Source organism: Capsaspora owczarzaki, assembly GCF_000151315.2.
Source record: "Capsaspora owczarzaki ATCC 30864 unplaced genomic scaffold supercont2.10, whole genome shotgun sequence".
Classification (NCBI taxonomy): Eukaryota; class Filasterea; order Ministeriida; family Capsasporidae; genus Capsaspora; species Capsaspora owczarzaki.
The window spans coordinates 1,294,451-1,308,338 of NW_011887301.1; the positions used below are offsets into that span (position 1 = coordinate 1,294,451).

Sequence of the window (13,888 nt, forward strand, 5' to 3'; positions counted from 1 at the left end):
AAAAAAAAAAAAAAGCGATTCGATTGGGAGGAAATGACACGGAACAAAAGGCGGGGAGGGCGCGATCTGCGCTCCGTGCAGCGTGCATCGCCGCTGGCGCGATGTTGCTGTCGGTCGTGCACTGGCCCCGTGCGGTGCGGCAGTCCGAGCACCGGTGCCCCCGATAAGAGGTCCCCAATAACACGAGTCATGACCCCGGCTTTCGCGGTTTTTTTTTTTCTAATGTTTCCAACCAAACCAAGCCCGAATCGCTCCATCTACGTCTTCCGCTGTTCGCGCTGCAGCCCACGGCGTCCCACTCACCCTCATACTAGCTGTGTATTTGTGCCTCGCTCTGCTTCGATCTCGCGGTCGCATGCGCTGCGGGGTGGGCGGAAGCGAATCGTGCACTCGGTCTCCTCTCATTTGTTGATTTTAGCATGTATGACGCACACCGCAAAACAAAACAAAAAAAAAAAAAAAAAAAAAAAAAAAAAAAAGCGACGCAACCCAACAACAACAACAATATCAACAACAACAACGAAATAAGATCTCACACTCGAAAGTATCCGCACGATTGCGACGTTGAACACGCAGCAGTCAAACAGCTCGAAGCGACGAGTGACGGGTGATGACGCCGGAAGACAGTTGGCGTTTTAGAAGGGGGAAAAGGAGGAGACCGATCGATCATCGAAACGGAAGTGAAACGGAAGGGGAATCAAGGCGTAACACACCCAATCCCCCTTTCCCCCTCCCCCTTTTGTTAACGCCCCTCCACGTTCCGTTGCGCCAGACGTTGCTTGAACGCTCCACTCCAGGGCGCCAGGCTTTTGTTTTTGTGCGTGATGGATTGGACGGTCGATCGTTTCGCCGAAACCCTTGCAGTGACAAAACAAAATCAAAAAAAAAAAAAAAAAACAATCTCCCAAACGATTTTCAAAACAATCGGACCTGACGCACACAACAACAACAATCTGAGACATTGGGGAGGGGGGGGGGTGAGCGAAGGCGTGATGAGTCGCACTTTGGAGTGATTTAATAAACACACACACACACACAGACCACAAAAGAGCTGTCGACTCAGATCCAATCGCCAAGATGTGCAATATCCGCATTTGAGCGCTGCGCCATTCGCTGTTTATCTGACTTTTGGCCTTGTTTTTTTGTGTTTTTTGTTTTTGTTGTCTTTGACTATTATTTTTTTATATTCCTCCGCTTTTATTTTTTTTCGAATGTTCGCTTCCGGCTGTGCGTGCGTCGCTCCCACTCCGACCGTGCCCCTGGTCCGCCCTCGCTCTGCCTAACGCCAATCCACGTCGGGTCTTTTCTCACTCGCCGGGCTGCAGCGGGCACAAACAGCCTGTTCTCCCTCCGTTTCAATTCATTGCTTTTCAAACAGGTTTGGCGGGTTTATCCCAACGCCGAAACAGCGAACAAGCGAAAAACCAACATCACACTATCAGGTAACAGATCCAGATTTCTCCCACTTGCTTATGAGCACACCGACTACCCCCCCCTCCCCCATGACGGCGACGCGTTGATGCGGGATTGTCTGCTGCAACGACTGCGGCGAGGACTGCTGCGGCTTTGCTGTTGCTGCGGCAATCGGTCAAAATTAAAGCCCGCGCTCAACACTCGCGCGCTCTTGTCTCTCTCGACCTCCCGCCTTGTCTCTTGCAACATGCGTTCATGGAGAGTGCGGTGAAAAATCGTGTTGCTGACCCGCCCCGTTTTACTGGTGTGTTGTGTGGACTGCTTTTGCTTCCTGGATTTTGCCTGTTGCGCAGCAGGAAGGGGTGAGGCCCGATTGGCCCAAGTCAGTACACTGCTCACCTGTCAGGCGCCTCCCTCTTGTCTCGCTCGAAGACCGACTGTGCGCGCGGCCGGGGGCTTTGATTTTGTTTTGCGGATGAGCTGGCCGGGAACCGCACTGCAGCAGAGCGACCACTCCAACTTGCTGGCTGCGGATGGACAACCAGGGCCGACGCTCAACGACGCTCAACCGCAGCGACATTCCCCTCCGAGATCACTAATGGCGCACACGGAATTGTTGCCTCGCCCGACCTTCCAGCCAGCACCGTATGGGTCGGCGGGTGGCGTGGTGGCACTTCAGCAACTGCAACTGGACCATCGTCCACTCCAGCAGCACCAGCACCATCCACAACCGCCACAGCAGCAGCAGCAACAACAACAGCAACAACAGCAACAGCAACAGCAACGGCTTCAAGGGTTTGTCCCATATCAGCAAACGGCATTGGCGCAGTCAGCACCATCGCCCGTGTATTATGCGTCATCCCAGATGGCACCGATTGGACAGCATGTCCCATTCGCATCGGACGCGCAACGGCAAAGTGTAATGCACTACCAGATGGGCTCGTCAACCCATCCTCTGCCTCAATCGTTCATGCCACACCCAGTACCCGTCACGCTGCACGACTTGCAAGCCCAGCTTGTACAAAACCCAATATCAGGTCTCTCGCAGCCGCAGCACTTGCACCTGGTACAACCCGCCACCACCCAGCAAGGCGGAATGCCGCAACCGCAGATGGTGAGTGTTGTGCAGCCAACACTGCAGCAACAGCAACAACAACAACTGCATCTGCAACAACAACTCCAGTTGCAGCAGCAGCTGCAACAGCAACAACAACAGCAGTTGCAACAGCAACAACAACAGCAGTTACAACAGCAACCACAACAACTGCAACAACAACTGCCCTACTCGAGCCTTCCACTCAATCACCCTTTGTACTTGCAAGCAATGACCTCAGGGTCGCATGTGTCAGCATCCCAGCAAACTGCCTTGCAACTGAACTTCGGACAAGGCCAGGATGGCATTCCAGTGTTGCAGCAGCAACCAAGCATCCTTCCCACACAACCGACTGCGCCAGGCTGGCATTCTAGCGCACCGACCTCGTCATTTCATGCTGCACCCACAAGTTCGCCCTATTCCGTGCAGGACGCGCAATATCTGCCGACTTTGAGTCACTACCAGCTGACTCTGCAGCAAGAGCAACATCAACATCAGCAACAACAACAACAGCAACAGCATCAGCAACAACAACAGCAACAACAACTTTCACAACATCAACAACAGCTTTCACAACATCAACAACACCCACAGCAACTTCAGGTCGGATATCCTCCTCAAAACCTGGTATCTCCACAGCTGTTCGCCGCAAAGAGTCCGCAGCAACTCGCTGCGCCTCCGCTGCTTGCACCCTCCCCATCGTTGATTCGACACCTTGGTGGTGCGGATGCTGCTTCCATGCCATTCCAATCGGTTTACCTCCCCGTTGCGCGGGGCAGAGACTCGCTCCCGTCATCAAAGCATGGATCGAGCGCAAACTCGCTTCAAGGAAGTCCTCGACTTGAATCGGCAGAGGCTTCTACTGCTCAGAGGCGCACGGCGAGCCAGGCTGATTTGCCCGATCGCTCACAGTCGAGTCGACAGCGGGTCCGGCGCAAGTCGAGCACCGAAGGCAGCACGACCAGCAGCGATGACAAGACTGCTGGCCTGGCGCAAGCCGCTTCGGCACAAGTCACCGCAACACCAGTCAGCTCTGTACAAGCCGCCACGGCGCCCGCCGTCGCACCCGCTGTACCACGCACAGTTTTCGTTGACAACAGCGTGGCCGGGGCGTCCTCGACCTTCCAGTGCGAATGGCAGGGCTGTTCGGACTCGTTCCTGTCGTTCTCCGACTTTGTTTCGCACGTGACCGACGAGCACATTGGAAGCGGTCTTCGCTTTTACTTTTGCGATTGGAAGAACTGCATGCAGGCTGGCAATCCCTTCCGGAAGCGCCACAAGATTATGACGCACGTCCGGATTCACACGGGCGAGAAACCGCACTCTTGCTCGGTGCCTGGCTGTGGAAAGCGCTTTCCGCGCATCGACTCGCTGCGTGCGCACATGCAAGTCCACTCTGGCACTCGAAAGTTCACCTGCCCGCTGGCCACCTGCATGCGGTCGTACTACCATCCTCGATCCCTCCGCAAGCACGTCCGGACCAAGCAGCACGGCGACGCGGATGCCATCATTCGCGAGATTCTTGAATCGCGCCGCGCAACCGGTGATGCGCAAGATGACTCTGACAATCTCGAAGAAGAGGAAGAGGAAGAGGAGGAGGACACGGATGGCGACGATTCCGCGGACGGCTCTGGCGATGGAGGCAGCCAAAGCCACTCTCCACGCTGAGTTGAAGCAGAGTACACGACTTGTCGACCATGTGGGGGGGGGGTTTCTGTATGATCATTCCGTCCCTGCAGAGAGTCGACCCAGCTTATTGATTGTTAAGCGGCTTTTTTTTGTGTTTTCGTGCTTCTGCAACTCTACAATATATTTATCGGTTTATTATCGGTTGTCTGTTGTGCGGTAGTCCACTCTTTTATTGACTTGATCTTGTATTTTCCTTTGGTTTCTGAGTTTTTTGTTTCTCAGACCATCTCAGACCTTCTGATTCACTCCTTTTGTTTCCTTTTTGTTCCTTTGGTTTGCTTTTCCAGCCCTGTCGCTGCTCTCCTTCTTCCTCCCGCGCTTCGCTTCCGCCGCAGTCGCCGTGGCCGCAGTCGCATCCTCCTCTTCCTTTGTCGCTGCTGCTGTTGTCGCGCCGCAGTCCCTCCGTGTGCCCTCCCTCGCTGCTGCTCTCACTACTGCAAGTCGACCACGCGTTCTCCGCTCAAGCTCATCCATGTCGTCCTCCCCACCACCACCGCCGCTGTCGCCGCTGTCGCCGCCGCCGTCCAACACTCTCACTGATACTGCCAATAATGCTCCTGTGCCAATGACCACGGCGCCACTCGCCTCGTCTGCGGTCGTGGCTGCAAAGCGGTCGCACGAGGAGTCTGTTGCGACCGACGACGATGCTGGCAGCAACACTGCGACCACCACGTCTGCCCAGCAGGCCGATGATGACACTCGTGATGCAAAGCGCACACGCACAGAAGGCGCAGACGAAGCCAACGCGGATGCAGCGACCGCCACCGCCTCGCCACCCGGTTCGCCAGGATCGCCGGGATCGCCTGCCGCTCGCCTCAAGCGCACCCGCAAGCAGGAGGCCGAGTTTGGCAAGCAGAAGCGCATGCAGCCGCGCGACGAGCCCAGACCCAAGGGACCCGATGGCGAGGACGACGGCGAAGGTGCCGAGGGCGTCTTTGACGAGAACGGCGTCCGCATCCCGAAGCGCAAGGTTGCCATGCTCGTGAGCTTTGTTGGAACACGGTACCGCGGCATGCAGTACAATGGCGACGTTCCGACCATCGAGGGCGAGCTCCTCAAGGCATTTGCCAAGTCGGGCACTGTGGCCGCATGCAACGCCGAGTGAGTTTTGTATTGGTGAAAGTGTGCGATGCTCTGAAACTCGTGCGTGGCACGAGGTCTCGACGATAGCGCGTTGGTGCAACGCAGCAGTCGCGACTGGTGGATGAGAAGAAATGAGCGGTGTGTGCGCGTTTGTCGGCCGATTTGGACTCATGTTGCCTGCTGTGCTTTCCCTGCTGATCCCAAACCTCCTTCCCTCTTTTTGTAGCATTCACAAAATCAACTTTCAGCGATGCGCTCGCACAGACACGGGAGTCTCGGCGATCGGCCAAGTGATTTCATTCAAAATGCTGATGGTGCCCAACCCGATCGAACGCATCAACGAGCAGTTGCCTCATGATATCCGAGCACATGGTATTGGCACCTCGCTCATGCTCGTTGCTTTGCAATGACGTTTTGACCCAACCAACGACGTGGACGCTCGCTCACAACGTTTTCCCGACTTTTCGTTTCGTTTCGTTTCTTGTTTGTTTTGATGCCACAGGCTATGCGCGTGTCGCAGGTAGCTTCAACGCCCGGACAGCTTGCACGAGTCGTGTGTATTCCTACACTTTGCCAACGTTTGCATTTGCTCCATACAAGAGCATGACTTGGGACTACCGCATCGACGCCGCGACGCTGCAAAAAGTGCGCGACACGTTCGCCAAGTACACTGGCTCGCACCGCTTCCACAACTACACCATCAAAGTCCGCATTAACGATGCGCAGGCCATGCGTGTCATGCAATCCTGCACCGTCAACGATCCGCTGCTGACACCCATCGATCGCGAGTGGCTCGCCGCGAATCCAGAGCCCGTCTCGGCCGACCAGCCCGCTCCGGAGGGCTGCCCAGACCATCTCACGCATCTCGAGATGGTCACAATGGTCATTGAAGGGCAGAGCTTCATGTACAACCAAATCCGCAAAATGGTCGGCATGGTGATTGCCATTGTGCGTGGTCAGAGCGAGACCTTCTCCATTCCAAACTCGTTTACGCTGCCGCAAATGGCTGTTCCGCGCGCGCCTGGGCTTGGCTTGGCACTCGAGCGCGTCAAGTTCCGCGATTACGAGCGCAAGTTTGGCAAGTCTGATGGGCACGGCTCTGTTCATTTCGACAGCGCAAATGCCGCGCTGGCCCAATTCAAGTTTGACCTGGTGGATCGCGAAGTGGTTTTGAAGGAAGCGCGTGAGGGTGTCATGTACCACTGGCTGGAGGAGCTGTCGCGTGTGCGCGTCGGCGTTGACAATCGACCCGAAAGCGAAGTTCCCGCCTACGTTGCTGCCCCAAGCTCGACCGAGAATGGACGCTCTGGACGCCCCGGCCTTGGTATCACTGAGAGCGCGAGCGACAACGAGCAAGAGACTGCCGAATGACGAACTTTTTTTGTGGGGGGGGAGCTTTCTGGGCTTTTTGTTGATGCAGTTAATGAGTTGCGTGTCGAGAAGGCACATGCAATACAACACGGTTTTGCATGTTTTTCTTGTTTTATTTTGATCAAGGTTGATGAAGAATGGTGCATTTTGTGTTTTTCCATCGTGAGTGACATTACGGTCAAGGAAATCTCGTTCAAGACACACTGCTACCAATCACCAAAACTGCTCAGAATCAGTCATTAAAGCTCTCAATCGTACCCAGCACGAGTAAGACCGCAAATACCAGAATGTCCTACCTTTGAGGATGAACGACTCGTGTGAGTTTACCGCTCCTCTGGTCGTTACCAGCTCACTCCACCTCACAAATCGTCACAAACAGACTCCATCATGCATATCGAACTCACGCGCGCCGTGTACGTCTGGGGACGAGCTGCCGAGCTGATCAATCCGACCAATGTTCCAAATCGGGCTGCGTTCTTCTCGTTCCTCCTCAACCCGCGCCCTGGCGCGCCCTGTCAAGAGATCCCCATGCATGCGCAGTCAGTCGGTCGACCAATTGGAGCTGTTTCTGCCATGAACCCCTTCAATCGGATTTACTTTGAAGCCGATCGAGACAACCTGTCCAATCCTACCTGCGCCAACCAGCTTCGAGCCTTCTTGAAAGAGTGCCATCGGCACGGAATCGCTGTCGAGTTTCTGGACGGACAGCCCAAATGGCTGAGCTCAGAGCAGTCGATTCTGGCGCCGTCAGAGCTCGTTGCGGAAGTGCTCGCATTCAACGCTGCGGCGGCCGATCCAACAGAAATGTTTGATGGTATTCATCTCGATATTGAGCCGCATTGTCTCGGCGCGGACGTGTGGCTGGCAACGCCACAGAGTCCACCCGCCGACATTGACGCCAAGCACGATCCAGCTTGGCTGCTGCTCACAAGCGCGCGGCAGAAGACGGACTTTGCCAAACTCGGCATCCGCGACGGAAGGCGGTACAACAACCATGTCAAGCGCCGGTTGCTCGCCATTTTGATTGACGCACGCCGTCAAATGGCACAGAAGCGCTCGGCCATGACGCTGAGTGTCGATCTCGGGCCAGATTACTACTACAATGTGGGAGATTTGTGGCTCGCGCTGAATGCGAGCCTTCCCGTCATTGAGAAGCCATCAGCCGCATCTGGACAAGGACTGCTGCTCGATGCAATCACAATCATGAACTACTACGCGTCGACAGACGGGTTTCTGAATGGTGATTGCGAGCACATTGGCGGCCTGCACAACAACTTGCGATTGCTGCCGACGCCGGGATGCAACTTGGTTTTCGCGGCGGAGACCATCCAGCCACCCCGAGGTGAGATTGTTGCGCAGCGACTGGTCGAGTACATCAAAGCTGGAGCAGGGAGTTGTGAATGGAGAGTGAGCGGGAGAGTGAGGTAAATTGCATCACTCACGCAACGCGAACCATGCACAGCTCCAGAGGAATGCACGTTCTGGAACAAGGGCTTTGCCGCCTTGGCACAAACCTTGGACGCAGCTGTGGCTGCTGGGTATGCGGCCGAGCGCTTTGCTGGTGTGGCAGTGCATCACTACGACTCGTTCGTTCTGCTCAAACCTTGAACGACCTGTGCAGTGTGCAGTGTGCAGTGTGCAGAATGCTTGTTTTGTTGTGTCGCAGTGTAACTGGCGTTGGCGGTAGTGTTGCTTGTTTGGCTGTTCCGTTCATGCTGTCCTGTACGTGTTTGGCTGTGGGAGTAGTGCTGAAATTGGCCAAATCCAAATTCGACTCGTTCACTCTTTTCCTTTTAGTTGTTCTCGTTCTGATTCTTCTTTTGCAGCTCTTTCGTATCTTCCTTCGTTGAACGCTTTCTTTCTTTCCAAATGACTCACATCACAGCTGACGAGCAGACGACGACGACGACGACGACGACTTGCGACGCGGTGGCAGCTGCACCTCCTGCGGCCGTTCGCGAGGCTGACGCTGCTGCCGCTGATGCTGCTCGTGTCGCCACTGAGACCACCTCTGGCGTTCCCACCACGCTCGACACCATGGATACTGCTGCTTCTTATGTTTCTGATGTCACCTCCGAAGCTCCCTCCTCGCTCGAGACGGACAGCGAGTTTGGCGAGAGTCTCGCGTCGTCGTCGCTCCTCTACTCTGAGCGCGACGCGTCGTCCGCCTCGTACGCAGTGACGCTGCACCTGGCACGCGCAAGCTTCCGCCCTGGCGAGGCCCTGCGCGTCGGCGTGGAGTTCCAGCGCACCAGCGACGTCCGCGACTGGGCGGCTCAGGACGCGCAGCAGCAGCAGCGAGGCGGTTTTCCGAGCGCGATGGGCATTGGCTGCGCGATGACGCAAGCATCGCCGACCGCACCCTCCTCGAAGACTGGCCGCGTGGTCCTCTCGTCGTAAGTTTGCTTTGCGATTCAGCACTTTATGGGTGGAGGTTGTTTTGGGTTTGTTTTTGGCAGAGAAGAGAGAGAGAAGAAAGAGAGAGAGAGAGAGAGAGAATTGGCCGTGTTTTGAGCTGTGTTGTCGGAGGGAAATCGAAAATGGAAAAAAAAAAACAAAAAAAAAAAAAACACCCGCACCCACACAGCTAAACGCGAAACACATTGAAAACACATTGAAAACACATTGAAAACACATTGTACACAATGTATAGCTAATCGATGCTAATCTCGCATTGACATTGGATCAAACGGAACAAGAAAAAAAAAAAGAACGCAAAAAAGTCGTGGCGACGTACGGCAAGCGTTCATGCATCCCGAAGCTCACTTTGTTTTGACTCGCCGTTTCGTTTTTGCTCGAACAGATTGCCGGACAACAAGAAGATTGCCGAAAAGATCGTCCTGTGCAGCGCAGGCGACGACATGGGCTACGCCGACTTCCCGGAGAACAGCGTGCCGACCGTGAGCGGCTGGTGCCAACTCGAGTCTTACGGCCTGGCCTCTGCAAGCGTGCCGTGCGCCAAGGAAGTCGTCCTGTTCCTGGAGAATGGCGATCCGGATCATCTCGAGAGGATTGACAAGTTCCTGGGCGACTACCGCGGAGTTGGCGCACTCGGCGCGGGTGAGGACGACGAGGACGAGTACGTGCTGCCCGTCACGCTTGAATTGGACGCCGAGCAGCAAGCAGACTTGGTTGCCCAAGTCAAGTTGGGCGAAAGGCGTGTGAACGATGTGATTGAATGCTCCAAGAAGGTGATTGAGCAGCTGGCTTCTCGGGCCGCTGCTGCCGATGCCGCCGCCGCTACCACGCAGCAGGCTGCTGCTCAGGCTGGAGCTGACGATGTGTCTCAGCAATCCGTGGAACGTCTCCAGGCCGAGAACCTTGCGCTGAAGCGTGCCAATCAGGTGCTGGTCCAGCAAGTCAGCCTCGAAAGCGACGCCATCAAGAATGCAGTGACGCTCAAGCACGAGAACGATGTGCTCACCGAGAGGCTTGCTCAGTTTGCAATTTTGCAACAGGCTCACGACGACATTCAGCTGCGCAATCTGTTGCTCCAGCAGGAAGTCCGGCGCTACGAGTTGTCCCATGAAGACCTCAAGTCGCGCCTTGACGACGCGGACAGGGACGTCCAGGCCATGAAGGCCAAGGTGGGGACACTGACGCAAGAGTGGCGCGCTGCGAGCGACGAACTGACCCAGTCGGAGCGTGAGACCAAGCACGCCAAGGACGAATTGACGCAGCTCAAGCTGGACGCAGCCCAGGCCAAGCAGGAGCAGCTCGACATGCTCGGCCGTCACCAGATGGAGTTGCAGCAGCTCAAGCAGGATGTGGCACAGCACAAGCAGGAAGCGGCACAGCACAAGCAGGACAACCTCGACTTACTCAGCCGTCACCAGGTGGCATTGACCAAGTCGGAGCGCGAGACCAAGCTGTTCAAGGACGAACTGACGCACCACAAGCAGGATGCAGCACAGGCCAAGCAAGACCGGCTCGTCATGCTCAGCCGTCACCAGGCGGAGCTGCAACAGCTCAAGCAGGATACGGCTCTGGCCAAGCAGGAGCAGCTCGACATGCTCAGCCGTCACCAGGTGGAGCTGCAGCAGGCAGTCTCTCGTCAGCAAGGCGCGGAGGCGCGCGCAGTTGCTGCTCTTGAAGGCGAGGCCGCGCTGCGTGCCACTCTCGAGAAGGAGCGCCACGAACGTGCATCGCTGCCATTGGCAAAGGAAGTCGAACTCTCCCAAACGATTGCGGAGCTGCGGAAGGATTTGGCGACTCGCGCTAACAGTGCTGCGGCGCTGGAGGCACGATGCATGGCCTTGCAGGAATCGTCCGACAAGATGGCAGGGTATGCTCGCCAGTTTGAGCAGGAGGCGACAGCGTCGCGCGCGCTGATCACGACGCTCGAAGATGACATGGGGTCTCGCCACGCCCGTATTGCCGAGCTCACAGTCCATCTGGAAGAGTCTGAACGCAAGCATCTTGTGCGCATCGAGCAGCTCGAGCAGGCCAACAGCAACCTCGAGGCGGCGCTCGCGCTAGAGCAAGCTCGCAAGTTCAGCAACCCAGACATTGAAGATATCAAGAATCTTCTTGGTACCACCAGTGCCGAAGCCGCCCAGTACTTGCAACGTTTTAACGGCGATCTCGTCGCGACGCGCACGGCGATTGCAAGGGAGAAGTTTGGCCATTTGTGAGGCGGCAACTGGAGTTTGCATGTACATTTGCTGTATCTACTAGAGAGTGTTAATACAAAAACAAAACAATACAGATCGGATAGTTTTTTCAACTTTGACGGTTCAAACAAAACAAAAAATAATAATAATAAAAAATAAAAAAACCGCAATGGAAAGCCCACGCACAGAATAAAATAGATCTAGAGTCGTTCACGTGCGGCGCAGTGAAACACAGAGCGGCAAACGTCGATTCAGGACTGCAGAACTAGTCAACGCGTTGACTTTGCTCCTGCAGTGCAACCATCGCCCCCGCCTGTTCATAGAATAAACAAACATGTTTGCATGTATCACTTTCCGCGCAAAAGGAGGCGGCTCGGACCGCGTCTACTCGAGATGCAGTTTCGGGCTGTTCAGCCCATTTGGTTGTTCATTCTTCATTGTTTTGATTGTAAGTGAGTTGGTTTTCCAAGTTGGTTGGTTTTTTTCTTTTTTTTCCTTTTCTTCCTTGGTTCGAAGACAGTGCGACAACAGCAACTACTATTACTACTACGACTGCTTAGCACTCAAGACCAGCGAGTATCGCGTGAAAAACGTCTGCAACTGTGAACGTGAACGGCTGAAATGATTGCTTTGCCGTTTTCGCTGTGTTGCCACGTCAGAACGCTCGCTCACTCGTTGTGTTGCAGCGCGACGCTTTCAAGCCCTGAAAACGAAATACGATCGTGGATTGGAAGTTTAGGGGTTTGTGGGAGGTTTGCGTGTCGATGGTCGGACGGCAGTGAGCGAGGGAGGGGTGGATGATGATGATGACGAGATCTCGCTCTTTGGCGGTCAGACCTGCCTCCTCGTCCTGCCTCATCATCCTGACTATACGACCTGTCCGTCTTGCTGCTTGCTTTGCGTTGGATAGAAACCCCCTCCCCCGATTCTTGAAAATGGCTCTCGAGTGGACATTCGTCTACTACCTGCTCATCACTGAAGTGGTCATTTTTGCACTCTTGTGCATTCCGCTGCCCATTCGCTGGTAAGCTTGTGTTTGTGTCATGTTTGCCTTGTATTCCAAGGGCACGCGTGTGTGAACGTGGTCGTGCTGAGCTCGCGAAGGCCCGATTCGCCCCTGACACTGGAATTCTGTGCTGGTTCTCATTTGCATCTTTGTCTACATGCGTCACAGGCGTCAGGCCATCCTGTCTCGCATTGCCAACTCCAAGACCTTGCTCAAGCTGTGGCCATTGGCGTTGGTGGTCGTTGCCATCCTCAGCTTTTTGTTCTTTGGTATGGTTTTTTGTTTTCATTTTGGTCGTCTCTTGCCCGCTCACTCCTCACTCCGCGTGCGTGGTGTGGGTCTAACCGTATGTGTGTGTGTGTGTGTGTGTGTGTGTGTGTGTGTGTGTGTGGGTCTAACCGTATGCGTGTGTGTGTGTGCGTGACTATTGCTGCTCTGGGTCAACACAGCCGCTTTGACCGAGGCTCGTGCCACCCACCGCGAGCACGAAGAGCACAAGCGCCACAACGGCTACCACCACAGCGGCGACATGCAGACTGAAATTCGCATGTTCCGCGCGCAGCGCAACATGTACATTACCGGCTTTGCTCTGTTCCTCCTTGTGTACGTACTTTTGCTCCTGATTTGGCGCTTTTTCGTTTGTGTTTTTCTGATTGTTGTGTGAATTCTCGTCTGTCCAAATCCCGCAGTGTCTTGAACCGCTTCTACTCGCTCATCACCGAACTTGTTCGTGCGGATGTTCTCGCCAGTCAAGCGCGCAACCAGTCCGAGGTAGGTGGACTTTTTTGTGCATCGCCATCTTGCTTCAAGATTGGGGTGGCCGCGGGATTAACTCTGGGTGTTGTTTTTGTCGTGTCTTGCCGCAGACGACTGTCAAGGCCCTTGGCGACGCTGACAAACTCAAGAAGGAGAATGAGACTTTGACTCAGAAGCTCAAGGAAAGCGAAGAAGGTGAGCAAGATCTCGTTTTTTCGCTCTCCCTGTCCCCTCCCACCTTCCCTCCGTCTCGCTTTCTGTTGTTTCTTTGGTTGGAATTCCAGTAGCAGTAGCTTGGCGTCTTGCTGCTGCGTCCATCTGGTGCCTCACTTTTGGTTGAATTCTTCCATTGAAACGACCCACAGCCAAGAGGAAAGCCCTTGTCAACGTTGACAACCTTGTCGAACAAGCCAAGCGCAACCAAGCGGCGTTGGATCGTCACTTTGAGGAGCGCCAGCAGGAGGTACAGATCTATAATGATGCATCGGATTTCTTTGAGCCGTTCGCCAACCTGATCTTATGATTTTTGTTGTGGGTCTGATTTTTGGTTTGTGTGGTCATCTAGGCGCAGAGCTCCGCACCCGCTGAGCGCAAGAAGGACAAGTAAAACAATGTTTGCCTGATTGTTGTCGCACAGTCAAGCACCACTTTTTGGAATGGCTGTGGCTGCTTGTGCCTTTAAAAAAAGTCGCACCTGAGATCGGGAATGAAATTGCGCATATTCTCTGATCTGATTTGTTTCTTGCAGAGTGAAACGTTGAGGTTGTGAGTTGTGCGAATCGCTCTGCTGTGAAATGGCCGCGCGGATGAGCAGAAGAGGCGATCGTCTTGAAATTGAAAGGCAAAACCATCGCTCAGCTCCAT

General features: G+C 54.8%; 4 protein-coding genes across 4 annotated transcripts; all 4 read left to right on the plus strand.

Moving 5' to 3' along the window:
* Positions 1-2,011: 2,011 nt before the first annotated feature.
* On the plus strand, positions 2,012-4,193 carry CAOG_06198 (hypothetical protein; the record flags this gene model as incomplete). The annotated part of the gene is made up of 2 exons (XM_004345738.2): positions 2,012-2,527; positions 3,419-4,193. 2 exons carry the CDS (start codon positions 2,012-2,014, stop codon positions 4,172-4,174), a joined length of 1,272 nt encoding a protein of 423 aa, XP_004345788.1. The 3' UTR covers positions 4,175-4,193.
* Positions 4,194-4,373: 180 nt separating this feature from the next.
* CAOG_08954 (hypothetical protein) lies at positions 4,374-6,750 on the plus strand. The gene is made up of 3 exons (XM_011272323.1): positions 4,374-5,296; positions 5,505-5,650; positions 5,781-6,750. The coding sequence occupies exons 1-3, from the start codon at positions 4,668-4,670 to the stop codon at positions 6,647-6,649; spliced, it is 1,644 nt and encodes a 547-aa protein (XP_011270625.1). The 5' UTR covers positions 4,374-4,667; the 3' UTR covers positions 6,650-6,750.
* Positions 6,751-6,893: 143 nt separating this feature from the next.
* CAOG_06201 (hypothetical protein) lies at positions 6,894-11,363 on the plus strand. Its single transcript, XM_004345741.2, has 4 exons — positions 6,894-6,916; positions 7,029-7,991; positions 8,112-9,045; positions 9,453-11,363. Exons 3-4 carry the CDS (start codon positions 8,519-8,521, stop codon positions 11,281-11,283), a joined length of 2,358 nt encoding a protein of 785 aa, XP_004345791.2. The 5' UTR covers positions 6,894-6,916; positions 7,029-7,991; positions 8,112-8,518; the 3' UTR covers positions 11,284-11,363.
* Positions 11,364-12,169: 806 nt separating this feature from the next.
* CAOG_06202 (hypothetical protein) lies at positions 12,170-13,753 on the plus strand. Its single transcript, XM_004345742.2, has 7 exons — positions 12,170-12,286; positions 12,437-12,537; positions 12,718-12,871; positions 12,958-13,039; positions 13,135-13,219; positions 13,390-13,487; positions 13,590-13,753. The coding sequence occupies exons 1-7, from the start codon at positions 12,198-12,200 to the stop codon at positions 13,629-13,631; spliced, it is 651 nt and encodes a 216-aa protein (XP_004345792.1). The 5' UTR covers positions 12,170-12,197; the 3' UTR covers positions 13,632-13,753.
* The last annotated feature ends 135 nt before the right edge of the window (positions 13,754-13,888 follow it).

Excerpts from the sequence above, each read along its gene's own strand:
- CAOG_06202 (XM_004345742.2), top strand. The coding sequence starts at position 12,198 with ATGGCTCTCGAGTGGACATTCGTCTACTACCTGCTCATCACTGAAGTG. Across the intron at positions 12,287-12,436 it reads ATTCCGCTGCCCATTCGCTG|GCGTCAGGCCATCCTGTCTC; the intron begins GTAAGCTTGTGT and ends CATGCGTCACAG. Across the intron at positions 13,040-13,134 it reads AAGCGCGCAACCAGTCCGAG|ACGACTGTCAAGGCCCTTGG; the intron begins GTAGGTGGACTT and ends GTCTTGCCGCAG.
- CAOG_08954 (XM_011272323.1), top strand. The coding sequence starts at position 4,668 with ATGTCGTCCTCCCCACCACCACCGCCGCTGTCGCCGCTGTCGCCGCCG. Across the intron at positions 5,297-5,504 it reads GTGGCCGCATGCAACGCCGA|CATTCACAAAATCAACTTTC; the intron begins GTGAGTTTTGTA and ends CTCTTTTTGTAG. Across the intron at positions 5,651-5,780 it reads TCATGATATCCGAGCACATG|GCTATGCGCGTGTCGCAGGT; the intron begins GTATTGGCACCT and ends TTGATGCCACAG.
- CAOG_06201 (XM_004345741.2), top strand. The coding sequence starts at position 8,519 with ATGACTCACATCACAGCTGACGAGCAGACGACGACGACGACGACGACG. Across the intron at positions 9,046-9,452 it reads GGCCGCGTGGTCCTCTCGTC|ATTGCCGGACAACAAGAAGA; the intron begins GTAAGTTTGCTT and ends TTGCTCGAACAG.